General features: G+C 37.9%; 1 protein-coding gene across 1 annotated transcript in view; it reads right to left on the reverse strand.

Moving 5' to 3' along the window:
• Positions 1–1,012: 1,012 nt before the first annotated feature.
• Positions 1,013–24,996, reverse strand: part of LOC108712407 (transforming growth factor-beta-induced protein ig-h3) — a 42,440-nt gene continuing 18,456 nt past the window's right edge. The window contains exons 5-17 of the mRNA XM_041588749.1: positions 24,775–24,939; positions 24,511–24,657; positions 21,952–22,096; positions 19,732–19,944; positions 14,607–14,744; positions 14,003–14,148; positions 12,598–12,734; positions 10,892–11,022; positions 10,340–10,464; positions 9,303–9,405; positions 7,147–7,223; positions 4,639–4,663; positions 1,013–1,577 (exon numbers count right to left, since the gene is read on the reverse strand). Of these exons, the coding sequence (XP_041444683.1) occupies positions 1,537–1,577; positions 4,639–4,663; positions 7,147–7,223; positions 9,303–9,405; positions 10,340–10,464; positions 10,892–11,022; positions 12,598–12,734; positions 14,003–14,148; positions 14,607–14,744; positions 19,732–19,944; positions 21,952–22,096; positions 24,511–24,657; positions 24,775–24,939 (1,593 nt within the window). The 3' untranslated portion in view covers positions 1,013–1,536. The remainder of the gene's footprint in view (positions 1,578–4,638; positions 4,664–7,146; positions 7,224–9,302; positions 9,406–10,339; positions 10,465–10,891; positions 11,023–12,597; positions 12,735–14,002; positions 14,149–14,606; positions 14,745–19,731; positions 19,945–21,951; positions 22,097–24,510; positions 24,658–24,774; positions 24,940–24,996) is intronic.

Genomic DNA, 24,996 nt, shown 5'->3' on the forward strand with positions numbered 1-24,996 from the left:
CCCCTCTAGCATGCCACTGTCCAGGTCGTTGCACCCTTTAAACAACTTTAAAATCATTTTTCTGGCCAGAAATGTCTTTTCTAGCTTTTAAAATTCGCCTTCCCATTGAAGTCTATGGGGTTCGCGACGTTCGCGAACCGTTCGCATTTTTGACGCAAGTTCGCGAATATGTTCACGAACATTTTTTCCGACGTTCGCTACATCCCTAACCTCGACTACTCTTCTGTTTCTGATTTGGCACCATATTGTCTGATCCTTGTTATTGACCCAGCCCGTGTCAGGGGGCCTATTGGCTCCCATTGGGAGAATTCTGGACCAAGGAGACGGAAGCTTCGGGTAAAAGTCCAAGTACCAAAAGGGGTCAAGAGTAAATGTAGTCAATATCCAGGCAAAAGTTCAATAGGCAGGCAGAATAAAAGCAAAGTCACAGGTTCAGGCAAGGTCAGAAGTCCAGGAAATAGGTTAATATAAATTTAGGAGCACCCAGGAAAACTCTCAGTAAATCCTATAATCGGGCATTGAACCTGTGACCTTGGCGTCATTTTATCTTGAATTTTCGCAGCAGACGCGTGACGTCATCGCGCCATCGCTGCTACCCCATGGGCACGCCATCCTGGAAGCTGCGCTGATGGAGACGGGAGTGTCATCGGGTGCACCTGACAGCCCGTCCCTTGACTATGCTTCTTGCCCTCCCTTCCTGTATCACGTGTGGTTCCCTTGCCTGCCCAGAACTCTGCCCCTGGTCCTCTCACACTAATAACTGGTGGCACCTGAGTAGCGGAAGGCTCCTCCTGAAGCCAAAGGTGGCTGCTGCAGGCGAAAGACTGAGCTGCGACTGGGACCTTGGGGTTTGTTCTGGTTTTCAATTGATTGTTTCCCCTACCTAAAAGACAAGGTTTTAATTTTTTTGAAAAAAAAAAAATCATAGTTGACTTTGGTGTGTCTGAATTGGAGCTGCGAACACTTGCCATTAAGATTCTAAGCAGGGGTAAATCACACACAGCAAGTAAAATCCTCATAAAAATATGTCTTTATTTTCTTGTACATGACACATGAGTTGTCGAGTCAGAAATAAAAAAAAAGACCAAAACAAAAACAACAACAAAAAAAGGCAACCCCCCTCCCATATACCCCCTCAAAAAATGAATGATAGCAATCATGGGCAATTTTAAAAAACAAAAAGTTAAAGAATAGTAATGCAACAACATAACACATGAGATCGCACATCTAATTGAACACTGAAAACTGCCAAATTAATACTGGCAACACTCTGTAGATTTGCATTTTAAAAGACCTGTTTTTATTTTAAGAACAACTGTTATTTGCTGGTAACAAGTGTGTTTAGTTTTAGATTAGCACATGTTTTTCCCTTGCTCTGTTATTCTAAGCAAAGAAAAGGGTGTGCATTTTGTTTAGGGCATTAATATCTTAAGACATTTTATATAATCTTTAATTGGAATTTCAAAACAAACATTCTGTTCTTGCTGCTTGAAGGCACATATGGTGATCCTTAGTTTTCTCCTCCCATAAAAGCAGCTACTGTTTCACTCTTGACATTAACTTGGAGTACGTGGGCACTGAACAAAAAATGAAATAGAATAAAATAAACACATAGAAAAGCAATATTACAGAATGTGTTCCAAATTATCGTTTTTGGTTTCTCTTACCAATCTTAGCACTGGAAGTGGACAACCCTGCTTTCCAAAAATAGTATCTACATGATATTGCTGTGCAAATGGCTAATACTCAGGGGCCCATTTACTTAGCTCGAGTGAAGGGACTACTTCGACCATCGAATTGGTTACTTCGACCTTCGACTACGACTTCGAAACGAACGATTCGAACTAAAAATCATTCAACTATTCAACCATTCGATAGTCGAAGTACTGTCTCTTTAAAAAAAACTTTGACCCCCTACTTCGCCACCTAAAACCTACCGAGGTGAAATGTTAGCCTATGGGGAAGGTCCCCATAGGCTTCCTAGTAATTTTTTGGTTGAAGAAAAATCGTTCGATCAATGGATTAAAATTCAAAGGATTTAATCGTTCGATAGAACGATTTTTCGTCGTTCGATCAAACTATTTGCGGCAAATCCTTCGACTTCGATATTCGAAGTCGAAGGTTTTACATTCGGCAGTCGGGTATCGAGGGTTAATTAACCCTCGATATTCGACCCTATGTAAATCTGCCCCTCAGTGTAGTACTTACTAAGCTTTAAAGGAGACCTTTCACTTTAAGAAATAATTCCAAATTATTTTTTAGTAAACACTATAAATATTATTGCAATTGTTATACTTTTGGAATCCACAATTAGATCACATAGGTGAGCACCATTTTGTAAGCACTGTTATTAAGGCAAGCTTTGCATGATCCCAAAATCTTCTTTAGGCACCAGAATGGGCGACACAATTAGATTCTGAGAAGGGAATGTGGGTTGGCAGTGACATTTAGGGGCATATTTAGCAAAGGTCAAAGTTAAAAAAACTTCGAACTTCAAATTCAAAAAGAGCAATCGAATGGAGGTCGAAGTGGGCCGTATTCGGCCTATTTTTTAAATCGTACAATCGTACTTCGATTCAAAGTTTTTTTTAACTTCGACCTTCGATCTCCCACACTCCCCCAGTTGCCTCCATGCAGGTTCTAGGAGGTCCCCCATAGGCTAAAACAGCACTACGGCAGCTTTTAGGTGGTGAATAGTCAAAGTCGAAATTTTAAAGAGACAGTACTTTTTCAACTTCGAATCAAAGTTGGATTATTCGATGGTTGAAGTACCCAAAAATACTTCGAAATTCAAAGTTTTTAACTTCGAACCTTCACTTCCACCTTTGATTAATCTGCCCCCTAGTAAATTCTGAGAGGAGGAAAGTGAAAGTACTGTAATTTCCTGCCCTAAATCTATATCTCAGGCAGGACAGGTAATATATTTATGGAGATGTTAATAAAATAATTTGGGTTTCATGTTTTATTTGAAAAGGACTTTTATTATAAAGGTTTTTATGTCTTGGTGACAGGTCCCCTTTAAGCTTAAATTCAGCTGCTGCAAATCTCACATATATTAATATAAATACATATGAACTATCTATATATTTATTCACTAATGTATATAAAATTATCTTCAATCGTCAGAGTCTTAATTATGCTGATTTGTACCACTTAATTTGTAGCACACTTCTATGTCTGTGCCTTGTATCTACCATCACTTCAATAATTAAAAAATATGCACATTACACAATTACAAGAGCCCAGGAAATAAAATAACTAGGACAATCCAATCCAATCCAATGAGAAAAATGTATCTTTTATCATAAGAAAACTTAGGGACAGATTTATCAAGGGTCGAATATTACATTTAAATTCAAATTCGAATTTTTGAGTTTCAAAATTCACACATTCAAATTGTAATCCTCTATTAGAATGTAAATTTGAAAGTGAGATTTATCACAACTCGACCATGTAAACAGTTCTAATTCATTATTTACTCGATTCCTCTGAACCATTTGATCGAATATTAGACATTCAAATTTTTCTTAAATAACCTCCCAGTCGAACTGGGAGTATAATCGAATAAAAAAAAATTCACATGAATTCGAAATTCAACCTTTGATAAATTGGCCATTGGCCTCTTTGGGGCAGATTTATCAAGGGTCGAATTGAAAAATCTAATTTTTAAATAAGAATTTTGAGCTCATTTTGTACTTCCACTAGGGAATAGTCCAAATTCATTTCGAATTTAAATTTTTTTTAAAACGTTAAAAAATTCTGTTTTTTTTTTATAAATTTTGGTTGGTAGATTTTTATACCAATTCGGTATAAAAAAGAACTCCTATTATCTCGAAATTCGACCCTTGATAAATCTGCCCTGAAATGTGGAAATCTCGAAATGGAGATATATTTTTTTGAATTTGACTCATAGGGGCAGATTGACCTAGGGTTGAATATCGAGGGTTAATTAACCCTCGATATTCGACTGCCGAATTGAAATCCTTCAAATATCGAAGTCGAAGGATTTAGCGCTATTCCTACGATTGAACGATCGAAGGAATAATCGTTTGATCGAACGATTAAATCCTTCGAATCGAATGATTCGAAGGATTTTAATCCAACGATCGAAGGATTTTCCTTCAATCAGAAAATTTTTAGGTAGCCTATGGGGACCTTCCCCATAGGCTAACAGTTGAAGTATTTTTTAAAGAGACAGTACTTCGACTATCGAATGATCGAATAGTCGAACGATTTTTACTTTGAATCATTCGATTCAAAGTCGTAGTCGAAGTAGCCTATTCGATGGTCGAAGTAGCCATATTCGACCATTCGAAATTCGAAGTATTTTTTCTTCTAATCCTTCACTCGAGCTAAGTAAATGGGCCCCATAGGTTGGCCCTTCTAATCTTGGAAGTGAACTGTATTGTTCCAGCACATATTGGATTGGATTCAGTTCATTGACTTGCACGTGGTCCTATGTATTTAAATTTCCGGTCTCCTAATTCAATTTCAGACTTCTTTTTAGACTTCTATTGAGTTTTCATAAGATAAACTATGAGATGATGGCATTGAATAGTCTGCCCTAAACTGGGCCAATGTGCACAAAAAAGATAATAATAATAATTCAGAATTCAGTTATTCCTAAGATTTCCTTACCTAATCGGGCACTTCTCTGGGAAATCTGTAAAAAAAGAAAAAAAGGAAGAGTTACAGTTTAGAGGGGAAGGAAATAATGACAAGCTGCTATGTGATTGATGGCTTGGGGCTATTCATTGCTGTGGTCTGGGAAAGAATTTGAAAGGTCAATAACAAAAAGGGCTGCAAGTGGTGAGCAGCTAAAATGCTAAACACCTCAAACCTCCAGGCCCTACTGTAAACACCATCACAATGTCTGCAGTGTAGTAAGTGTGTTTTTATTGCTCTCCAAACAAGAAGCCAGTCAAGGATCCAAACTGAAGCACTGAATGGGTGGGAAACTCATAGGTATTTACTGAAGTTAATTGATGTATAATGAGCAAACAGCTATTAATAATAGTTTTTTTTCTTCACCATTAAATGCACATGGCTCATTGTCCTGGTTTTGCCATAGTAGGCATAGAATGCTAGGGAACTACTTATTTAGTCTGCCTTCACTGTAATGTTTCACAGCACAGAGCCTTTAGAAGTTAGAATATTCACCAAGGGAGAAGCTATGAAAGCCCAATTTCAATGCCAGTATCATACCACACAAAAAGAAGCAGAATAAATGCACCGGTGCACAGTTTCTGCCATTAAAAATAATTGTCATGAAAATGAGGTGCTATTTCTACACTTTATGTAAGCTCATCTGCCATGTAAAGGCTCCAAATTATAAATGAGTCCTACGCCTCCTATTAGCATACAAAAGGTGTCCATGGATGTTAAGATTTTGAAAAGATCTTTTTTTTTATCGTAGGACCAAGCTTATCCTGAAGCGATCGTTTACATGTACGACTTGTCCATCAACTAGAAAGACTATTTCAAGCGATATCGTCTAGTTGAAGCCAGGAAAACTGTGGGTAGCTGCCTACTTGTTGCCTACTTGCCCTTACAAACAATTGGACAATGGATGCATTTCACTGTGAACAATGAACATCTTCTAACCTGCCCGATCAATTTTCTGACCATCATGTTGTACTTACCCTTAACTCATGAACTCTAGTGATCATACCAAATGGTTCTTGGATTGTTTGCAAATTAGCTTATTTATTAGGGTTGAGGTTGGTTAATCAGGTATGGCTGCACGTGGTGTATGTTATAACCAGGCTGTTATAATGCAAGGTGCTGTAGATACCTGAGCCTTGTTCGCCATAAAATAAGTCTACATAGAGTTGGTGTGTGGGGTATTGTGAGTATAAGTGCCTCCCATGGTTTCCAAGGCTGCATGTTATATACTTCACAGGCAGACGTCACATATCTACAGTTTACTGCAATGTAAAGGGAGCAATAGAAAGAGGTGAATATATAATTATTTTCTTCTTCACTTGTTTCTGCTTAAGTGTTTTAGTGGCTCCATTTGCAGGTTTATTCTTGTTTAAGTTGCCATTGTTACAGCCTTAGTTAATGCTTCTTATAACCCTCTTAAGGGGAAATGCAATGAAAGTTGCTAATGGAAAAAAATCTGAGAAATGCAAACTATTTTCCTTTGGCTGTATTGTACTTTTTGTGAAGCCGTAGTGCCAGGAAAAAAAAGGATTGGTTGATTTATAATCTGTTCTAGTATTTGTAATAGAACCATATGAGACGTTCTGAAGGAAAATGAAGAGTACAGATGCTATTAATAAAATATTAGAAAATCAGTAATAAATTGATTTCCAGCAAAGGCATTAATTGCAAGGAACTTGTATGTTCTCCCTATATTTCTGCAGTTGCTCTTGTTTCCCCCCAGGCCTGGCTTTGTGGAAAAGCCACAAAGGCCCAGGCCTAGAGCGGCAGGATATCCTGCCCAACCACATCTACTGTACATTGGTTTTGAAGCACTGGGCATACATAGGAGATATGATTGTTTTTTAAATGTAATCCCCAGTGTTTCAGACCCAATAAGGAAATATGGGCACATGTGAAGGAGCGCCCGTTTTCCCCCCACAATCCAAACACATACAAGAGAAATAATTGATGAAATTAAGCATATGGATACATGCATGATAGGTAGCTAAGATTGTAAGTAGTGATGGGCGAATTTATTCGCCAGGCGCGAATTCGCGGCGAATTTGCGTGATTCGCGGCAGGCGAATAAATTCGCGAAACGCCCACGAAAATTCGCCGGAAAAATTCGCCGGCGTCAAATTTTTTTTTTCGAAAAACGGACGCCGGCGTCAAAAACGAGACGCCGGCGCCGTTTCGCGAATTTTTCGCAAATTCGCCCATCACTAATTGTAAGCTCCACTGGGGCAGGGACTGATATGAAAGATGTAGAATCTGTGTAAAGCACTACAGAATAGGTGGGTACTATATAAATAAAAGATAATAATAATAATAATAAAATATAGAACATCATCTTTATTCTGGTAGCCTTTTCCCTACAAACAAAATTATACAGTTTTACATCTGTCAAATAACAAAAGGGATCCACTTTTGTTGGTGTAAAAAAAAAACCTGCATATTTCAATCTAATAGATATACTCTAGTATGTAACATGAAATTTACCTTAGAAAATACAGGGGCTTGCTTAACAATTTCCAGGCCAGTGTCGGACATCTCATCTCCTCTTTCTTGTGTTTTGGCTGGTAATGAATACAAAAGATATTTATTATTCAGTTCCTGGTTAAATACATACATGAAAAGAGATGGGAGGATTAGTGAAGTGTTTATCAGGCTGTTACACACTTTGGGGTGTCTAATAACAATTCAAATGTTTGAACCAGGTCTAGAAGCTCATGAAAATCCAATCAAAAGATGACTGGTTGCTACAGGCTTCTAGACTTATAGCAAACTTTGTGACATTAAGTTACTCTGTATGCCCAAACACATTGGGCCAGATTTAATTAGTTGAGAAAGACTTAGGGGCCGAAAATCCCCGAAATCATCAGGTATTGGTACTGACAGCAGCGCAGACACTGGCACCTTCCCCATTGACTAATACAGGACCTCGAGAGCTTTGAGATTCCGGGTTTTCGGATTCAGAGTTTCCCAACCATCGGACATTAGTAAATCTAGAATAATTCGTAGTATTTTGTTTTGCTCCAAAAACGAATTATTCGAAGTTCAGATTCGGACCTTAAAGGGATACTGTCATGGAAAAACATGTTTTTTTACAAAACACATCAGTTAATAGTGCTGCTCCAGCAGAATTCTGCACTGAATCCATTTCTCAAAAGAGCAAACAGATTTTTTTATATTCAGTTTTGAAATCTGACATGGGGCTAGACATATTGTCAATCTCCCAGCTGCCCCAGTCATGTGACTTGTGCTTGTACTTTAGGCTGGAATTACTTTCTGGCAGGCTGTTATTTCTCCTACTTAATGTAACTGAATGTGTCTCATTGGGACTTGGCTTTTACTATTAAAGGGATACTCTCATGGGAAAAAACATTTTCTCAAAATGAATCAGTTAATAGTGCTGCTCCAGCAGAATTCTGCACTGAAATCCATTTCTCAAAAGAGCAAACAATTTTTTTTATATTCAATTTTGAAATCTGACATGGGGCTAGACATATTGTCAATTTCCCAGCTGCCCCAAGTCATGTGACTTGTGCTCTGATAAACTTCAATCACTCTTTACTGCTGTACTGCAAGTTGAAGTGATATCACACCCCCCTCCCTTTCCCCCCAGCAGCCAAACAAAAGAACAATGGGAAGGTAACCAGATAACAGCTCCCTAACACAAGATAACAGCTGCCTGGTAGATATAAGAACAACACTCAATAGTAAAAACCCATGTCTCACTGAGACACATTCAGTTACATTGAGAAGGAAAAACAGCAGCCTGCCAGAAAGCATTTCTCTCCTAAAGTGCAGGCACAAGTGAACAGGGGCAGCTGGGAAATTGACAAAATGTCTAGCCCCGTTTCAGATTTCAAAATTGAATATAAAAAAATCTGTTTGCTCTTTTGAGAAATGGATTTCAGTGCAGAATTCTGCTGGAGTAGCACTATTAACAGATGCGTTTTGAAAAAAACATGTTTTCCGATGACAGGATCCCTTTAAGTGCTGTTCTTAGATCTTCCAGGGAGCTGTTATCTTGTGTTAGGGAGCTGTTATCTGGTTACCTTCCCATTGTTCTTTTGTTTGGCTGCTGGGGTGGGAGGGAGGGGTGATATCCCTCCAACTTGCAGTACAGCAGTAAAGAGTTATTGAAGTTTATCAGAGCACAAGTCACATGACTGGAGGCAGCTGGGAATTTGACAAAATGTCTAGCCCCATGTCAGATTTCAAAACTGAATATAACAAAATCTGTTTGCTCTTTTGAGAAATGGATTTCAGTGCAGAATTCTGCTGGAGCAGCACTATTAACTGATGTGTTTTGAAAAAAAAACATGTTTTCCCATGACAGTATCCCTTTAATAAATAACCCCCTTATTAAACCACAGAGCTGGATTCAAATCAACGAGAAAGACTTCTCATTGTTTATCAAATTAAAACTATATTGAAGTCTATGGGGAAAAACTGGAACTGACTTATAAGAACTGTTCCTTCTCCTCAACCATAAGACTGGCATACTGTATGCAAGCAGCAACCGAAATTGTCTCTATTGAACACATTACAAGCCCTGCTAGACTACATGCATATGTTTATTATTGCATAAGCATACAAATTCACACTATAATGCAAAATAGATTTAACACATATTTATTTGCACTTACCTGGTGGATGCAAGAAGGTGGTAACAGCATGAATTACTCCATTTGTTGCCATTATATCAGCTTCAGAAATGGGTACTTTGTTGACATGCATTGTGGCATTTTTCTGGGAAAATCAATAGATATATGACATTTAGCCTTTAAAATTACCACGTCTTCCTATGAACCTGTCCTCTCCTTATTCTCCTGCAATTTACAAAGTAACTGAAATGGATTCCTATATCTCTTATGTCCATAATAATTTGAAATAACAAGATGCTATCCTTCATGGGGTTTTAACCTCGAACAAGGTTCATGATATTTTATTCAAAGTCATGATTTATATAACTACCAATATTTCCAGTATCTGTGTTTGACACATTGGGGGCATATATATCAAGAATGACTGCCTGTTTTTAGGAACACGATTATCGGCGGGTGAAAGGTGCCTCTAAGGTTGATGGCACGCAGGACGCTTGTGACTGTGCTAAATTGTATGACAATTAGTGATGGGCGAAACGGCGCCGGCGTCTCGTTTTTTACGCCGGCGCCCATATTTGACGCCGGCGCCCGTTTTTTTGAAAAAAATTTTCGTGGGCGTTTGGCGAATTTATCCGCTGGCGGCGAATCGCGCGAATTCGCGCCTGGCGAATAAATTCGCCCATCACTAATGACAATACTTTTTAGAATTTAGAATTTTTAGAATTAAAGTAAATTTGAATCTCCACTGGTAAAATATTTGAATTGCTTGAGAATCCAGGAGAAGGAATTTTGGCACAATTACATGATTCAGTACCAGAAGAAATTCACACTGACTATAACACAAAGTTGAGATTTAGGTGGAGATTTAGCCGGGGCCATGCTCTGATTGTCTTTGTGCAGTAATTATATGTAAATTCCAAATAGTAGTTATATATCTTAAATAGATTGTAAACTCTAACAATCACTATTTCTGTGTAATCGTGTATGCCATCTGTATGTTTGATGTAACTACCTTCTTTTGTACAGCACAGAGGAATACGTTCTAATCAAGCATTAATGACAGAGCTTGAGACACTTACTGAACTAGCTTCAAGTTTTTCACCCTGCAGTGATTTTAACCGGACAAGTTGGCTGACAGCTCCACTGACCAGGATCTCATCACCAATGTGATACTTCAGAAGGTTGCTAAGGTCTTTGGCATTACCTTGTGAGAAAGAATAATGTGACTAAAAGCATTTAGGAAAGGAGATACATGCATTTTACAAAAGAGAACTAGAGAACAAAATCACTTGTTGCCAGGCATGGCCAGCATGGCATTGTCTACTCATATGTTTATAGATCTATATGGAGGCAAATAATGTCCAAAGTAAAGGAAAGCCCTGGTATTTTAAAAATAAGGGCAATGGCTGACATGGCAAATCTTAACATTTTGCCACTCGCATGATTTCCAATTTAGAGCAGTTTGGAAAATTCTCTGACTTGCCTGTGAGTGCCTAGGTGTCAACCCCTAAATGTTGTTGCTGGAGTCACAGGGACATATGTTCATTTGTTGAAGGACACAGCCAAGGATTACCTGAGCTAGATTCCACGACACTCTTTCTTACATAAAACCATATAAGCATTGTTCATACCTAGAAGCTTGTTCATGTCTCCTCTTGGAAGAGCACGGAATGCCTCGTCTGTTGGAGCAAAGACAGTGAAGGTGCCGTCTCTGTTTAATGTCTCTGTGAGTCCAGCAGACTGGATAGCAGCTACCAACATGCTGCAAAGTTAAAAATGCAAGGTTCCATGACAAAAGGCCTTAAAGGGCACCAATCATGACCAAAATCATTTACTAAGTAAATACACTATGTGAAAGTTCAAGAAATCCGATTATTAAAACAGTTAGTCATCAGCTCACTATACCTTCTGCAAGATCTCCCCTATCTCCACTGCAGTTCTAACTCAGGCAGGCATCTTGGATTTCACTGGCTCCTCCTACCTATATCTTCCCAGCCAACTGTAGCTCTGAAATCTCGCACATGCTCAGTTGAAATTCCTTGTTGCTTATCAATCCTTCTAAGCTATTTTCAAATCAGCCAAACCTCTGTGTTAGCTGCTGTTCAGTAGTGCTGCCACCTGCTGGAAGATAGTGTGTGCCCTTCATTTGCTAATGACTTTACCAGCAGGGGACAAGCTAGGGAAATCTCCTGATACTTCTAGTGGAGGAGTTTACTTAAACAAGGCATTCTGGGTAGAATACTCAAAGCAGTGTTACAATCTGAGCATGCTCCTGAAATTTGCATATTAGAGTCTCTATTATAGTCACAGTATGGCCTCCCTCAGTGAAAGAACCCATTTGGGATTTTTTTAAAACCTGCAGTTTTTCCAAAAAACGATATATGTAGTTTGATTAAACGTGTTTAGCTTGTACTAGTCAGATTGTTAATATGTGTTTGATTCCACAAAAAAATTCCACACACACTTTGAAACAGCAGTTCTCAAACTGGGGGATGCTAGAGCTTATTGGGATATTTACTAAAACTCAACTTTTTCTCATTATAATTAAAAAAATTGACTAAACTCCAAAACCTGAATCCCATTAATTTAACAATAAACCAGCATCAACAGCCTGAAACTATTGAGAATCTTGAAGGTATAAAACGTGTTCCAATTGTTAAAGGGACCATCTGCTATTGACCTCTATATGATTTCGACAGGTTTTAACTGGAGTATTTTCAGAGCATAATGAATGTTGAAAATGTAAGTTTTTGTTTTCTCTAAAAATATGTGTTTTCTTCAATAAAAACTTGACCAGAAAATGTTGATGTTTAATAAATAGGCCCCTTAGCGTTGAGGTAGTCAGCCTTAGGGATATTTATGGTACTATTTGCAAAGCATGTCTTTTGCTCACCTGAAAGACCATGTTGAGGGTCTATTAGGGTGAGATTCGTCATTGAATAACTGATGCATAAATGTTTTTCAATTTCTGTAGGCTGGAAAATATTGCTAGGGGGCCTCTTAGTAATAGTTGAACCTCAAAGGGGTATTGAAATAAAAAAGTCCAACAACCACTGCTTTAAATGGACCATGTTAGAAAATGTGTTAAGTAATGTAGTTATTTCCATATTGTTGTGTTGGTATTTTATTCTTAGTGGAACCCCTCAAGGTATATCCTTTGGAACCCAATTGGTGGAGGCAGCATTTTAAGATGTAGCAGGTTTCCTATTCTCTACCCGGTACTACTGAAGGTTTTGCTTGACAACAAGCAGGTGAGCACCAGGAAAACATTTTATTGGAATCCTTGCCTTAAAAATAGCGATAGGAATGGGTTAAATATAGTATCTATAAACAGTACCTGAAGCGATTGTCAGCTTTCAGGACATCCATGACATTTCCGGTGGGTGGAGTTAGCAGCTTGTCCACAACAAACAATGTTCCATATCTCCCCTTCTTGTCGTGTGCATCGATACAGCTGTTTTCAATGCAAAGAGCCTGCAAGCCGAGGAATCATAGTTATTTTAAACCACTTTGGACAGCAGACTAGAACATACATTATTGGGTTTGCACTCAATTCCTCATTTGCAGTCAGTCAGATACAGAATCCTCCACAATAGACCTGGCCAAATACTGAACTAAATCTGAATTTTAATTTGAGCATACAAAATTGAGAATAAGAAATAAAACATCAATTGTCAACAAAAAATAGTCAGATTCAGCTGTTCAGAGCTTTAAAGTTAATTGATTCTGCCAAATAGTGAGCTAAATCATGAATTTAGTGCATTGCTTATCTACTGTAGTGTAGTTAAAAAGAATCGACTAAAGGTGGCCATACACGGGCCGATAAAAGCTGCAGACAAACCGAGTTGGCAGCTTATTGGCCCGTGTATGGGCCCCCCCAACGGGCTTCCCCGATCGAGATCTGGCCGAAAGTCGTTCAGATCTCGATCGGATGGGTCTAAATATCCCGTCGGATAGCGCCCGCATCTGTTCGTTGATGCAGTCCCCGATCCGACCGCCCGTAAAGCCACCGTTAGTATCCAATCGTTGGGCCCAAGGGCCCACGATCGGATCAGCCCGATAATGCCCTCAAGGTGGGCATATCGGGTAGAGATACGCTCATTTGGCGACATCGCCAAATGAGCGGATCTCTCCGTGTATGGCCACCTTAAGTAATAGATTGAAATGCTTTTAAACAGCACACCAGTAAATGCTATCTGCTAGTTTGTTGCTCTGGGTTTCTACAACTGGTGTAAACATTACACTTGCTATTACGTAAACTGAGCAAAAAGGAAAAAGCTAATGAAAACATTGAGGGGCATTTATTATGTGTGCGGGATAATATACTACACATCACCAGGCTTCGCTGTGTAAAAAACAGTGGAAATAAAGGTTTAATTTTCAAGCCTTTAAAGTCGGAAGCAGTGTAAAATAATGGTGGCAAATCTGGAATTCATGTGGTGTAAAATTAAACAAACCTTGATAAATTGACCAGATTGTTACACAGTTTTATCTACAAATTTTGTTTTACACAGCATAATAAATATGCCCCTGAGAGTAATGTAAAAAAGTCACAAAGAAACTTGTCTAGCCGCCAACCAAATGTTTGCATTCATACAAGTGACCAGTACTTCTGATTGGTTGCTATCAGTCACTAGACCTGGTGCAATCGTTGGGACCTTTATTACACTACTCCCCTTAATGTATGCAATGTGTATCCCTTATTTAAAATATTAATTGTGGTATTAAAATTGTGGCCTTACATTTCGGTAGACAAAAACACGAAGCTTCTTTCCACCAACTGTTTCCAGGATTTGCCCATGATAAAGGTACTTGGAGGACAGTGTTTCTTTAATAATGTGGTTCTGAAGTAAATTTGTCAGGTCTCTGTTAACAGTGGGAGTACCATCTGAAAAAATAAAGTTAGTTGGGATACAATTAATAAATAGTGATGGGCGAATTTGCGCCGTTTTGCTTCGACGAAAATTTTGCGAATTTCGGTCGAAATTCGTGAAATGGCGAAAAATTCGCAAAACGGCGCCAGTGTCTCGCTTTTTACGCCGGCGCCCGTTTTTTTGATACCGGCGGCCGTTTTTGACTCCGGCGTCCGTTTTTTCAAACACCGGCAATTTTTTGCCGCGAATTTTTACGGGCGTTTCACGAATTCGACAAACTTGCGCAAATTCGCCGCAAATTCGCATATACCGTGCCTAAAATTCGACTTCAGGCAACACCTCCCTAGCTCCTTCTCCAATCTGGCATTGAAATGTCACCCAAAGTCAACCACACTCTGTTCATCTAGAACCAGCCAGAAGTCTTTTATTCATGATATCAATTAGGATGATCTCAAACACATGAAGAACAAACCTTTAAAAGCATTGTTGTAAGCAGCAATGACAGTCACACGCTCATTTACGGCAAGGTGGGAACCAAGACCAGCTTGTTGGAAGAGTTCAATGGCTTTGGAGACATCACTGTCTTTACCTAGTTCAGATAAAGTTTTTGCTGTAAAAAGAAAAAAAATTGTGTTGAATGAAATTCTGTTATTATTATAAACATGTACAATAGAACAATGCACGCATGAACATAGAAATCACTTACGAAAACTGATCAACACAGGAGGTAAGGAGGGCCCTGCTCAATAGATTTTAAATGTGATCATAGCATAACTCATACACACTTTCTGTACTGTTTGTTTTCGCTACCAGAGAAATTTCACGACAAAGGTTTAGCAAAATCAGTGCGATGCAATATATACAGTAGAGATGACACTTCACTGTTAAATGGGGGCCGTAGAGTTGAAATAGACATGAGATTACAGTAACATGTTTTAATTGCCAGTTTGTGTTTCTGCCATATCCAGCGGATTTTTATTGAAATTACACACATTTCTCTAACACATATACAATATACTGTATATAAAGATACCAACGTAGGGATCATTTAAGACTGCAGCTGAAGTTGAGGTCATTTGAAAATGGACATAGTCATTGACGTCATTCATGAAAGGTACTTCTGTCTAAATACAATACTCTCCCTTGTATGGGCACCATTCTGTTTAGATGAATCACATGCAAGTGTGCCTATTGATACAGGGGAACACTGGTTATTTCCATTCTGATAATGGACGTTATTCCATGCAGTGTCGGACTGGAACACCAGGGGCCCATCCAAATACCTTAGACCAGGGGCCACCAAAAAAACCTTAGACCAGGGGCCCACTCTCTGTACTATATTCTTCCTCTCCTCACTCAAACTCCAGTCTCCTAGTCTCTTTTGTTTACATACCATTATCTGTTATTCTATCTATTTAGGCTCTTTGTTAGTATAGAATGGCCATGAAATAGGCCAACATTGAGCAGCATGAGGGCCCACTGACACCTGGGCCCACCGGGAGTTTTCCTGGCATCCCGGTGGGCCAGTCCGACACTGATTCCATGGTTGCCATTGTGCTTCCATTAATATGTGCAGCCCTGTTAATCAGTTCACAAAACTTGTAGAGTCCATTCATATGGCTTAATGTCATGCATCATTGCCTACATCTCCATTTCTACCTGACGTTTTGGTAACTTAGAATGTACAAGATTGAAACTACCAAAATGTAAATGTAATATGCTTCATATATTTGTCGTACTACAGTGGCAATCTGTGCACCTGATCTATGCCAGCTGCTGTGACAGAAACATTATTGTACATTTTCAGAGATGTGGAACATGTACCTAACTTTTGCTCAAATAAAAATTGTTTTTTTAAAAAAAAAAATATGTGCAGCCTATGGTTAAAGACATGCAATATAATTTTGGTGCTGAACGCCAGAAATGACCCAATTCAGGGCAACTGTTCCTGATTCAAACCAAAATTGAACATAAAAGCACTTGACCATGGTTTGGTCACCAACCCTTTGGATGTTGCTCCCAGTGGCGTCAAAGCAGGGGCTTATTTTTAAATTCTTGGTTTGAAGGTAAGTATTGGTTGTATAAAAACCAGGTGTACTGCCAAACAGGGGCTCCTGTGGGCTGTCATCCCACATATGGGCTACCAAACAGCCAATCAGTGCCCTTATTTGGCATCCCCAGTGACTTTTTGCATGCTTGTGTTGCTCTCCAACTCTTTTGACACTTGAATGTGGCTCATAGGTATAAAAGTTGGGGACCACTGGTTTAAACAATAGTTCAAAAACTTTTGTTTCACGGTAAAGGACAATGCAATCCTAAAGTGATGTAAAAGACAGAACCCGTGCACCTACCTTCACTTATTGTACTGCTAAGTGAATAAAATATCTAATTTACTGTAGCTATGAATTGCTGCAAACAACTCCAGCTAATTGGAAATTTATTCTCAGTATATTAATACACAGGGCACACAACCAGGAGTGAAAATGTTTTAAGAGAAACACCCTGTGTCTGTTTAGGTGATATTGTTCATGAAACATGCCGTACCACTGTTATGTACAAAATTCTCTTCTACTGATACTACTGAGGGGGTTTTGGTGGCAGTAGAACTTTGTGGCCAGATATTTAGATAAAGTTTTATTTTATATTTAACAAAAAGTTTGAATATGATCAATAGGAGGTCTATTGCAAGAGGTATATTAAAGGGCATGTAAAGTCTAAAATAGAATAAGGCTAGAAATGCTGTATTTTGTATACTAAATATAAACATGAATTTACTGCACCACAAGCCTAATCAAACAAATCATTTATGCTTTCAACGTGGGCTACAGGGGGTCACCATCTTGTAACTTTGTTAAACATCTTTGCAAGACTAAGACTGTGCACATGCTCAGTGTGGTCTGGGTTGCTTAGGGATCTGCAAGAGGTCCTCTTTACCAACCCATTATCAATATATTTAAGACAGAGTCATTTTGTGCATACTGCTACTGAAAAATTCCTTACCCTTTAAACAAAACAGGGATTGTTGTAGCTCCCACCCTTCCTAGCTATAGTCAGGTGATCTCACTGGTGTCTAATAAAAGGGCAGCCAAGTTTGGGAGTTTTGCTTTGAAAGCAGCGAGTAAGTTGCCGGTAAAACTTAGTCCCTTTGTAAAATATATAATGAAGCAATAGAATTCTTAATGAATCAGATGAAAATTGAGCATAGGACTGGCCAGATATGGGATGACTTTGACGTAGTTGGCCAGCTTAAATATATTGCAATATATGGACAAACAATCCCTGTTTTGTTTTGTTTAAAGGGTAAGGCATTTTTCAGTAGCAGTATGCACAAAATGTCTCTGTCTTAAATATATTGATAATGGGTTGAGTGCAGAGGACTCTTGTATTTGTCTATATGTATTTTGTGGTCACAGCCTCATTGCACCCCCGCCTAATGTTTTTTAAAAATTAGTGGTGAGCACAACTTTCCCTTGTTTGCTTAGGGATCGTCATAAACAAAGCTGCTTGAGTTCTGCATGGCTGGGAAGTAAGGCGGGGGCTCCCCCTGCTGTTCATAAGTATGATTGTTTCCCTGCTCAGCAGTTAGGGACCGTCTGACAATTCCTATCCACAGCAGTAAATGAAGGGAGAATTTCACTGCATACAGTCAGGTTTCTTATAAAAATGGTACATATTTTTTAATAAGAAAGTAAAAATGGGATTTAATTTTTTTGCCTTCACATGCCCTTTAAATTACTATCCAATTCTTTCTCCTAGAAAATCTCTGCTGGCCTTCCAGGCACTTTATTTGTCCATGGATAAATCTGTGTCAGGCACTCTTCCAACAAGTTGGAGAAATCAAGTAGAAAAGATTTATTGTGTCCTCCGCTTTATGCATTTCATGTTACAAACACTTAAGCATAGGCGTGATTAAGTGTTTGTAACACGAAACGCGTAAGGCGGAGGACACAATAAATCTTTACTACTTGATTTCTACAACTTGTTAGAAGAGTGCCTTTAATTGAGTGCCTGCCACAGATTTATCTTTTCGGTTGTCCGTTCCCTATGCTGAGGACTCAGAGCGGTGCCCCTGGGCCACTTCCCAAATGTGGTGAGTAAATACTCCACTTTATGAAAACCCCCTCTCTACTTCATTACTTTATTTGTCCAAGCTGTAGAATTTTCTCTTTCTACTTAACTGCTTTTGTTTGTGGATTCTCCTTGGCAACTGATTGAATAGGTTTATATTCATGTTGCCATAGTTTGAGGGGGTTATTTAAGTCTGAATGCTAAAAACTCGAAAAAAATTGAGTTTTCTTACTAGAAAATCTGACATTTTCAAGATTTATTATACCCTGAGGCTACTAATCCGAAAATCTGCCATCTCAGACCTGCCAAAGTTGTATATAAGTCAATGGGATAGGACCCTATCCTATTTGGAAGTTTCTGTGCTGTAATTAGCCTGAAAATTTTACTTTTTCAGCTGAAAAAAATCGAGTGATTCTGGAAAAACATCCAAAAAAATCAAACGTTTCGGGTATTTGCTCCATTTTATCAAGTTTTTCTCCCCTCCGATTAAATCATGTTTTTTTTAATAATAAATAAGGTTAAATCGTGGATTCAAGTTTGGTCAGACTTTTTTATTTTAAAAATTCAGATAAATATGGATTTTGATAAATAATCCCTGAATGTGTTGTCTTTCTCAATAAATGTTTCTCACTACAATAAGGAGGTTATTCACTAAACTCCGAATGCAAAAATCACGAAAAATTTGTGATTTTTTTTTTATAAAATAGGACTTTTAAAAAATCACGAATTTTTCGGAATCTATTGTAACCTGAGGATGGAAAAGTCTGAATCTGAAAATCCGGCATCTCAGACCTGTCGAGGTTGCCTTGATGTGCGCTGGGTTTCGTGCAATACCCCAACGTTTTCTGAGTTTTTGGGTGAAAATTCCAAATAAATATTGAATTTTGTAAAAATCAGATGAAAAGATTTGAAAAAAAATGTGAAAGTCTGATTCTTTCCCTCAAAGCAAATTTTCGGGAAAATGTATTAATAAATAAGCGTAAAAAAACCCAAACGGATTTGATTGGAGTTTGTAGCAGAAAATGTTGAGATAAATTCGGACTTCAGTCAGTGAGTGGCAACTGTAACCACTTTGCATGGAAAAGGTGATGTATATTTGGAATGTATACACAGTATGAACATTTGCCCATTTTAAAGAAAGATATCCAATCCTTCATAAAATCATAATATGAAAATTCTAATTTCTTCGACCACATAAAGAAAGAAATGGATGACTCAGCATTACTCATACAACACTGCCATGCCAGTACTAGTTGGAAAGAAAACCTATACTTATTTTAAACCATATACTGAATCATAATTTCCATTTAGTTAAGAGGGAAAAATAATTTGGTTGTGAAGTCTATACATTAGTGTTTTTTTCTTTTCTTCATTGAAAGCTCCAAAAAGTTCCTAAAAGTCTGAATGGTGGTCTGAGTTGTGCAAAGTAAAACAATATAAACGGAGGCTTTTAAGACCATGTCTATATGTCATTAAGATCATAGACAATATTGAGAGTTTACCATATAAACCTTTTAAAATAAAAGTACCTGCATCTGGGATCAACAATTCATCAATGAAATGTACAACACCATTAGTAGCTAAAACATCTTTCCGAGAAATGATTGGTTTTCCATTGAGTGTGAGATCGTCCCCTGAGCAGCCAACTTCAATAGAGGTGCCCTCAAGTGTCTCCATGGATGATCCAGCGATGATAGCTTCAGAGCACTGGGCGTTGTTTAAAATGTGGTGGTGCAACAGATCTAGGTTTAGAAATAGGGAAATAATGAAAGATGATGAAGAAAAATAGCACAATTTGTTTCTTACAATATAGCAAAATAAATTGTACCATACCTAAAATTATATTAAATTATTTTAAAACAAGAAAACCAAGATACTTATTTTGTTCTTTTCTCTCAGCTGTTTCTGTCTCATTATACTCCCATGTAAAGGGAAATGATTATTTCAGTAGAGACTTTAAGACAGGAAAACCGAATTTGCTATTAAGGCCTGGATTCATTTTCAGTCTGTTGAACCCACATAAGTATTATTGTTTTTCCATTTGTAGGAAATGTAGCCATTTTATTGCAGATAGTTTACTGACATCGTAATATCTCAGACTCCCACTTTGTACATTTCCAGATCACTGACATTTCCAGATCACTGTTTTTCTATTTCCTCTTGGGTGTCATAATGCTTCCTACATTCGGCCTCAAACCTGAAAACATTATCTACTCTGCTCCACCCAGGTCACTTTCTAAAGGATCATCTGTGACTCCACTTTCTGTTCTACCTCACATTCTGTCCTTTCCCTAATCTTGCTGGTTTTTGTCTTAACAAATTACCCATTACTCTGGAGCAACCAAAAATATTTTTATATAATCCTTGAAAATCCAAATAATACACATAAAATACTGCAAACGATTCCTTTCTGTCATTCTACTTAACCATCTTGCTTAAATCCACTCTGCCAAAAAGTGGACTCATAGGGGCAAATTCACTAAAGGACGAAGCACCTAACACTAGCGTTAATTCGCTAGCGTAGCGCATTTTCGTTAATTCACCGATTCACTAACGGACACTGCCGTAAATTCGCTAGTGTTACTTCGCACCCTTACGCCTGGCGAATTTGCGCAACGGACGTAACTATGGAAATTCACTGACGCGCGCATTTTTCTGAACGCTACCTTTTACGCCAGACTTCCTTCACCACCTCAGACCAGGCGAAGTGCAATAGAGTAGATAGGGATTGCTTCAAAAAAAAGTTAAAACATTTTCTAAGTCCCAAAAAATGCTGGCGTTTTTTCTTTTTTATGGGTGATAGGCTGAAAAAGATCGAAAAAATTTTTGGGGCTCCCCTCCTTCCCCCCTACATTTCCTAACTCATGGCAACTTAACTATACAGTGGGCACATGTGTAGCGCAAAATAAAAATTTTATTTGATGTTTTGAAGGTTTCCCAGGCTTGTGTAGTGATTCTACGTATTCCTCCATTGTACTTCAATTTGGCGCCGTATGCAAATTAAGCATCGCTAGCGTAACTTCGCTTTGCTTGGCGAATTAACGCTAGTGCAACTTTGCAACCTTACGCTTCCCCTGAGCGCAACTTCGGATTTTAGTGAATTTGCGTAGCGCTGGCAAAAATACTCCTGGTGAAGTGCGGCGGAGCAGACGCTGGCGCAACTACGAATCTTAGTGAATTTGCCCCATAGTTTCATTATAATTCAATGCATCCCTTTAAACACTAGTGTCTAATGAGCTGAATAGAAGCCTGTACTGCGTGCTATTCTGTCCTCTTCACCAGATATATTATATCCCACTCTAGCTTCTGACTTCACTGTTTACAGTTAAAGATTACTTCTGTATACCTTACCATGATGTATTAGACACTCGTCCTTCCTCCAAACTTAAAACGTTCTCTGAAATACAGCCTGTTTATTAATCCCTCACCGATTCACCATTGCCAACATGATAATTAATGGAAACTTTATTACAAGAGCCCTAAGTTGTTGGAAAGGACCAATTGCATTGCGATACTAAAGGGAAACTATTATATTATTGTCATATTATTATCACCTAAGTTTACTATCAAATTTATATTACACAAATAGCAGTGTTTCTTTTTCAAAAATCTAAACCTGTATCTAACAAGGAAAAGTAATGGACTTTCAGTGCACTTAGTACAAACATTAGTTATATTAAGTCAATAAACAAGGTTTTATAAACACCCGTCCAGTCCAATTAACAACATACTGTTCATTTTACACTTACCTTTTAGGGCCTCTGGATCACCTAATATTCTGTTCAATGTTTCAGGAGGTATTTTTTCAAAGGCTTCGTTGGTGGGAGCTAAAAGTGTATATTGTTTGTTCTCATTTTCTAACAGGGTGTTCAGGCCAGAAGCGGCGATAGCAGTCTATAAATAAAAAATTGCACTTGTCAGTGAAAATAAAAAATAAGAACACTATGGTTCCTATTTACTAACATTTAAATTCAATTTTTTTCACAAATGAACATTTTTTGCTAAAAATGTATTCTTTCTACATTTTTTTTTATTTATAAATTGTTAAAACCACAAAAATCTCTAATACAAAACTTCGCCAAGTAAAAAGCAGACACGGTCCTATAGAAGTCAATGGGAGCTGCTCTGACCCTATTGAACTATTTTTTTAGCCATTCAGACTTTTAGGAACTTTTTGGATTTTTTTGTTAGAAATTGTCCAAAAAAATTCAAATTTTTAGAGGTTTTCGTATTTTTTAGCACATCGTTTGGTGTTTTGTTTTTTTTTGTACTTTTTTTATTCAAATCTTTTACTAAATGACAAGGCATTTGGGATTTCAAAGAAGTAGAATTTAATCATAGTTTTGAAAACCTTAAAACTGCTAAAATTCGAATATTGATAAATGGGCCTTCCCATCAGTCATTATAGATAAAACAAACTGCCTAAATTCAAACTGAGCATCCTACAGGCTTCCCACTTATTCAACATCGATAGGAATTTTTAGGAAATGGCCCAACAGTCCGATCCATTCATTAAATTTGAATTTGGTTCCGTTATTTATCCTTGTCCAAGACTTTGGGCTTTTGTTTTCCCAAAGCATAACAGCAAATCTATGAGGTTTTTCTCAAGTGGATTTGATCAATATTTAGCAAAAAAGTGTTAATGCTCTTTATAGAATGAAAATCGATTGTATCGATTGGATTCACTGTAAATCAATATTGTAAGTCAATATGTGGATAAGTCACAATGGATTCTTCCATAACAATCATGTTTGCACTATGCAGTGTATATCATTTCTAACTGAAATTATACAGCTTTTAATGTAATTTATTTCTTTCTATATGACATGGAATTGTGACTAATACATTTTTGCCGACTAAGGAATTGGACATCTTGCAGTAAAGTCCAGATCTCTGATGGAAGTGGTTTCTGGGCCTGCGCCATTCGAAAGTGTGGATCATACTGTGCATATTTTCCAAAGGGTCTGCTCCAGCAGTAATCTGATCCATTTTACCATTGTTCCTGCCAGCTATGCTTAAGGATACAGTACTCCCCACTTTTTTAAGATCTGTAAAGTTTTATTAGAATTCGAAATTCAGTTGAGGATTTGTAAAGCTAATTGAGCTTTTGATGGATTCTAAAAACACGTGTTATATAACACAAAATATGGAACTTATTCCAAGAATTTAAAGGGATACTGTCATGGGAAAAAAATTTTTTTTCAAAATGAATCAGTTAATAGTGCTGCTCCAGCAGAATTCTGCACTGAAACCCATTTCTCAAAATAGCAAACAGATTTTTTTATATTCAATTTTGAAATCTGACACGGGGCTAGACATTTTGTCAATTTCCCAGCTGCCCCAAGTCATGTGACTTGTGCTCTGATAAACTTCAATCACTCTTTACTGCTGTACTGCAAGTTGGAATGATATCATCCCCTCCCTTCCCCCCCCCCCAGCAGCCAAACAAAAGAACAATGGGAATGTAACCAGCTCCCTAACACAAGATAACAGCTGCCTGGTAGATCTAACAACAACACTCAATAGTAAAAACCCATGTCTCACTGAGACACATTCAGTTACATTGAGAAGGAAAAACAGCAGCCTGCCAGTAAGCATTTCTCTCCTAAAGTGCAGGCACAAGTCACATGACCAGGGGCAGCTGGGAAATTGACAAAATATCTAGCCCCATGTCAGATTTCAAAATTGAATATAATAAAATCTGTTTGCTCTTTTGAGAAATGGATTTCAGTGCAGAATTCTGCTGGAACAGCACTATTAACTGATTCATTTTGAAAAATTTTTTTTTCCCATGACAGTATCCCTTTAAGGTTTACTGGTCTAGTGCAGACAATCACAGAAGCAAACATCTTAGTTGGGATCTTACACACTAGTTTATATTATTCTCTAGTCTATAGCGGCTCTCATGAAGGTCACGTAGCATATATTGTGGAGCAAATGATGACTTGGACATAGGCATAATTTGGGGGGAGCTCTGCAAGGGCATGGGTAATAATATTGCGTTATTTAGAGTAAGATATAAAGGCAGGACTTAACCCCCTTCGTTTCCTAATAATCAGCAATTTAAAAAAAAATAAATTACGAAATTCAATCACAAAATTGATCAAATAACTATTGTTTATGCATATTTAGTGTGCATAGTAGGATACTGCAATAGCTAAGTGCGTCAAGGGTTTTTTGCCACAGACATAACAGATTAAGCGTACACTGCATTAACATTTTTTTTAATAAAAATTTCAAAACACAACGACACTGGCACAATGATTTAATTGGGATGATGAGAGATCGAATGGATAGTATATACTTACTCTTAGGGTGTCAAGGCTTTCCTCTGTTTCAACCACTTGGTCGATGTTGTTTGTGACGGCTGTGATAACTTTATCAATAACGTGGACCACTCCATTGGTGGCATGGTGGTCAGCCTTTATCAGTCTGGCACAATTTACTGTTACAATCTTTGGAAAGAAAAAAGGGGGTTTGTTTTAATTCTAACAATAAATAAAATACATATACATAAATATATATACATAGCTATAGGTTATGATGGCACTAAGGAAATAAGGTTTACTTACTCCATTGGGATAGTGATGCACATGTATATCCAGGTTTTGGTACATTGAAGGGAAAGTCACTCCATGTTTCAGCTCATCAGTAAGAAGACGCCTGTTCACCATATGATAGCGTAGAGCATTCAGAAGCTCAATATTAACATTGCTCACTAAAGCATCCAATATTTCCTGTAAGACAGCAATAAACATGTCAAGTTGCAGTCGTTTAAACCACCCAGATGTCTT

This window comes from Xenopus laevis, chromosome 3S (assembly GCF_017654675.1).
Source record: "Xenopus laevis strain J_2021 chromosome 3S, Xenopus_laevis_v10.1, whole genome shotgun sequence".
NCBI classification, from domain to species: domain Eukaryota; kingdom Metazoa; phylum Chordata; class Amphibia; order Anura; family Pipidae; genus Xenopus; species Xenopus laevis.